Source organism: Ovis canadensis, chromosome 13, assembly GCF_042477335.2.
Source record: "Ovis canadensis isolate MfBH-ARS-UI-01 breed Bighorn chromosome 13, ARS-UI_OviCan_v2, whole genome shotgun sequence".
Lineage (NCBI taxonomy): Eukaryota > Metazoa > Chordata > Mammalia > Artiodactyla > Bovidae > Ovis > Ovis canadensis.
In genome coordinates this window covers 67,432,350-67,437,244 of record NC_091257.1, presented here as the reverse complement: position 1 = coordinate 67,437,244, position 4,895 = coordinate 67,432,350, and the positions used below count along the sequence as shown (strand labels likewise).

Sequence of the window (4,895 nt, the reverse complement as noted above, 5' to 3'; positions counted from 1 at the left end):
TCTGAGTTTGATGGTGTTTGGTACAGTTACTGGAAATTTTATCTCAAGCCACAAGAGTATATCCACATTACTTTAGGAAATCCGTATTTCATTCATCCTGGGAGAGTATATTCCTGATCTCCACCATAGGACACTAATATTGATTTGCTATTAAAAAAAAAGAAATCATTTTAATAAAAATACTACAGAATATGATTTTAAAGGTACATCACATTTAGATTTGTAACAGATGATTCTTCTCTATGCTTCTCGATTAACAGATTAACCACTTTTAGTGTTTTTTTGTTTCTCCTTGTGTTTAATTTTATCTTTCTATTGCTATTTCTTGAATTTTTTCCACCTAAACTTTAAACTTTTCTTTTTGTATTGGGGTATATTTATTGGACTTTTATGTTTAGATTTATCTTTAGATTTCCTGCTATGGAATTAAGGATTTAGCTTTCCTACCAGCCCTCCCCCAACATACACCAAAATACACATATAAATTTCCCCCTGCCATCCTCCCAAAAGAGCTGACTCACTAGTCAATATTCAGTTCTTATATTATGATCATGATTATTATTCAATTTTTTGTATTCCCTGGATTTAGTGATTATTTTATCATTTGCCTGGTTTTTAAGACACTAGTGAATCCATTCCAAAGCTTCCAAATGAACTAAATATTTTGCATATGTCTAAAAACAGCAGATAATCAGTTTTGTTTTCTTCTAGAGACATCCCTCCTGGAGTATCTATCTTTTGATTCTAGGCTGGGGTTGCTTGCTTTCTTTATCTGGAAACATTGCTGACATCCCAGGTCTTTCTCATCATCCCTTCCCTGTGTTTAGCCTCACTTCTTTCCTAGTTTAGTTCATTATTTTTCTGAACCACATCTTCCAGTAGATTTCTAAGAAAGAGTGTATGCAAGGTCAAGTTTTCGAGACCTTGTTTGGCTTAAAATGTCTTTACGCTCATACTTAATAATCACGTAGACATATGTTACTGCTGCTGCTAAGTCGCTTCAGCTGCGTCCAACTCTGTGCGACCCCATAGATGGCAGCCCACCAGGCTCCCCCGTCCCTGGGATTCTCCAGGCAAGAACAGTGGAGTGGGTTGCCATTTCCTTCTCCAATGCATGAAAGGAAAAGTGAAAGTGAAGTCGCTCAGTTGTGTCCTAGCAACCCCATGGACTGCAGCCTACCAGGCTCCTCTGTCCATGGGATTTTCCAGGCGAGAGTACTGGAGTGAGTTGCCACTGCCTTCTCCAATGTTACTAAATTGTAAATAATTTTCCTCAAAATTTTGTGGGCATTGCTTTATTGTTTTGGGCTGACTCAGAAAAAAGCAACCAATGAAAGGTCCCAAGGGCTGGTGGCATTGGCTCTATCGTCGAGCCCACCATCACCAAATATATCAAGGTCACTAGGCTTGAATCTTTGAACAGAGTCCCCTGGAGACAGATATGCAGCGAGACGCTTACTCTATCTCCTCCTCTCCTAGGGGCTGTATGACCACTGTCCCCCTACGCCTACCTCCATCAGTTTTCCTTCAAAATATGATATGAGAACAAGGATTAAGTTCTTTCGATTATGACCTATTTTCACTCTTGCCTCTCAAGTCACTAAACTGAAATGCGCTGGAACTTCTGTTACAGATTATCAGTGGAGACAGGTTTCTTTTCCAGATCAATCCCTTCATACATGTTCATTCTTCTTAATTTCATTCTTGGAGAGTAACCTTAACCTCCAGTTTTGGGGTTACTACCTTGTAGCTCTCTCACAGTCACATTCTCTGTGCCATTTCTGGAATGCCAGTATCCAGAACACCTCCCACAAACCACATTGCTTCTAACACCTAAACAGCCCCTCCTGCCCCACCCCTATTTAGCAGGCCATGTGGTTATCCCACTCCAGAAAGCCTCATGTTGCTTCCTGGCAGAGTCTATCTGTGCATTCCAGGATTGAAGTTCTGAAACATCCCCCACATGAATGCCCACAGGCATCACCCTGCTCTCAAGGGAGAGAACTGGGGACAGACAGGTTGAGTGACTTGCCCCTGGACACCTAGTCCTGGGAACCTGTGAGATAAAGAAAGTGGCTCTTCCTCTCTTGGTCAGCTGCCCAGGTGGTGATGGGGTTAGAATGCCTCCTGGCAACTCAGATCCCCACGGGCTCCTCGGCTGGAGAATTAGCAAAGACAAGAGGATGAGTCTTAGCTCTTAAATGTCAGACCTCCTTCTGGCTACACACCACCAGCTAATTATGAGGCCAGGGCCAGCATTAGCAACCCTGACGCCACCCCACCCCACCCCGCTTACCCCAGGACCCCAACTGGCAATAGGTCACAATGCTCCAGCTGCCCAACCAACCAGAATGACTGACCGAAGTGGGAGGAGGTGAGGAGGGTTTGGTGAGTGGGTGTGTGAGGAGGGGGAGATTCCTAAACAGTCCAACTCCCCACTGCCTGAGCCTACTCCTGAGGTCTGCCACCACCCCCTCCCATGCTCCCACTCCTCCTCTCGCCCAGCACTAGTCCTTCCTGCAACCTCCACCTTCCTCCATGACCCACCTCTGCTTACCCAGGCCCGAAGCTGCTGTTTCTCCTACCCCAGTCCCTCCCAGGGGCATGGGTGCAGGGGAGGGATCAGCTAGTCCAGTGGGTCCATGTGTGTCCCCCTGGGGCCCTAGCTGGGCCCAGGTCCTGGACAGTGTCCTAGGACTGGGGGCACTGGGGCTGACAATTCGGGGCATCTTTTCCACAACTGGCCCAGCCTTGCTGCTGCTGCTGCTACTGGTCAGCTTCCTGGCCTTCGACATGCTCCACCGGTAAGTGGACTGCAGCCTACAGGTTGGGCAGGTGAGCAAACCATCAACCTCCCAAAACCCAGCTGCCACCCTTTCTCTCCACAGGCCTGCAGGTCCCACCTGGTCACAGCACACACATCTCACAAGGGGCCAGAGTCAGGGGGCCGGCGAGGGTCCAGGGCATCAGGAGGCTCCACCTGCAGTGGCAGTCACAGGACGACTCAGCCTCCAGGAGGCTCTGCTGCTGCTGTTCCTGGGCGCGGGGTTGCTCCTGGGAGCCCGCGGTGTGCCCTTGGCCCTGCTTGCCCTTGCTTTTTGCCTTCATCCTTGGACCTGAGTGCCCTCTGGAAATACACTGACCATGCTGTTTCCTCAGGCTTCCTTTCCTCCACCCTAGGTTGGGAAGGTGGGAGGATACTCCTTTATCCCCCAGCCTGCATCTTGGGGGACCTCTGGCCTCACAATGTGGACAGTGGGTACCTAAGTCTGAGTCTTAGGTAAAGGGCATCAGTAAAATGTGAGATAAGGGACATGGAGCCCAGTGCAGGGTGTGGAGCCATCTCGGAACCTGTGGGTTGGGGGAGGCTATTCTGGCCTCCTCTGTGATTCTACAGAACTTCTCTTGAAAGAATTATAAGAGAGTGAAGCAGAGCTGGATACAGGCCAGCAGGGAAGGGAGGGCTCCAAAGAGGGCTTTCCACAAGAAGATACGAAAGACTACATCTATGGACTCACCAGGCTCCCCTAAAGCCTGAAGGGTCCACGAGAGAGGTGGACCTCACACCCAGCAGTGGTCTTTCTCTTGGCTGGCCCCCACCCTGACCCGGGTCATAATAGGGCTCCTCTGGGGAGGGTGGGGGCACTGAGAGTAGGGGCTCAACTCTGGCTGCCAGGCTGTCCTGGGTGCGGCAGGAAGCAACATGACTTAGGTGGCTCTGCCCAGAGGTAAGACCCAGGCCCCAGTACAGAGCCCCACCACACCCATGCTGGTCCCTCCTGATCCCTGCACTCGCACCTGCCCTGAGGTCCCAGGCATCTCAGGGCTCCTGCAGCTGGCCTGGCCCTCTCCCTAGGTGCGCCAGCCACGATGCAGCAGCTACGAGTGGAGACGGATGCCATCGGGGCCGGCGAGGGGCCGCCGCGCGCGGTGCCCTGGTCAGCCTGGGTCTCCCGGGAGGGCTGGGCGCGCTGGTGCATGTGTCACGTGCCCCCGAGCTGGACCCAGTGGTGGGCGACGTCCGGCTGGCGGCAGCCGCTGCAGCGCGTGCTGTGGGGTCTGGAGGGGGTCCTCTACCTGCTGCTGGCCCTGATGCTGTGTCACGCGCTCTTCACCACCGGCTCCCACCTCCTGAGCTCCCTGTGGCCCGTGGCGGCTGCGGCGTGGCGCCATCTGCTGCCGGCTGTCCTGCTGCTGCTGCTCAGTGCCCTCCCCGCGCTGCTCTTCGCCGCCTCCTTCCTGCTGCTCTTCTCCACACTGCTGAGCCTCGTGGGCCTCCTCACCTCCATGTCTCACCCAGGCAACGCTCAGGACTTGGACCAATAGAAGGGCAACCCCATCCCGCTGCTTGTGTCTGTTGAGCCCTGGCCTAGGGCCTGAGGCCCAGGGAAGAGGGAGGGCAGTGGGACCAGGGGCTTTCTGTGTCAGCAGGCCCCCGACCTACAGTCTTTAGTTGGGACTGGGCGGGACATGGTGATATTGCTGGAGCTGGCAGGATATAGACTGGCTTGACCTCTGGGCACCTCCCTCAGGCTGATGCTGCAGGTACTTGGTGTGGAGGGCCAGAAATTTTGAGAAGAGATGTTAGGGCAGAAGGGTTAGCCAGGAGCAGAGCTTGGCCAAGCCATCAAGAGTTTCCACATGCATGTGCTGATGCTACTGGGGCCCCTTTAGCAGTTGGCAGCATCTTTTTCTTGCAGCTGCTCAAAATTGTCTCAGCTTTAGACTCATAGCAACTTCTACCTCTATTTACCATTCCCCCCACCAACCACTTCTTTTCGCTTGCCCAGGCTCTAGAAAGGGCTCAATGACAGAAACGTAGCTGAGAGAGGGCTAGTCAGAATCCTCATGAGACCTCAGCTTTCACCTTCCAGATGTTTCTGCCCAAGCATTCC

The 4,895-nt window shown here is 52.0% G+C and overlaps 2 protein-coding genes across 2 annotated transcripts; both read left to right on the top strand.

Moving 5' to 3' along the window:
- The first annotated feature begins 2,538 nt into the window (after positions 1–2,538).
- On the top strand, positions 2,539–3,120 carry C13H20orf141 (chromosome 13 C20orf141 homolog). Its single transcript, XM_069546347.1, has 2 exons — positions 2,539–2,804; positions 2,889–3,120. The coding sequence occupies exons 1-2, from the start codon at positions 2,539–2,541 to the stop codon at positions 3,118–3,120; spliced, it is 498 nt and encodes a 165-aa protein (XP_069402448.1).
- Positions 3,121–3,870: 750 nt separating this feature from the next.
- Positions 3,871–4,378, top strand: TMEM239 (transmembrane protein 239). Its single transcript, XM_069548881.1, has one exon. It carries the CDS (start codon positions 3,871–3,873, stop codon positions 4,324–4,326), a length of 456 nt encoding a protein of 151 aa, XP_069404982.1. The 3' UTR covers positions 4,327–4,378.
- The last annotated feature ends 517 nt before the right edge of the window (positions 4,379–4,895 follow it).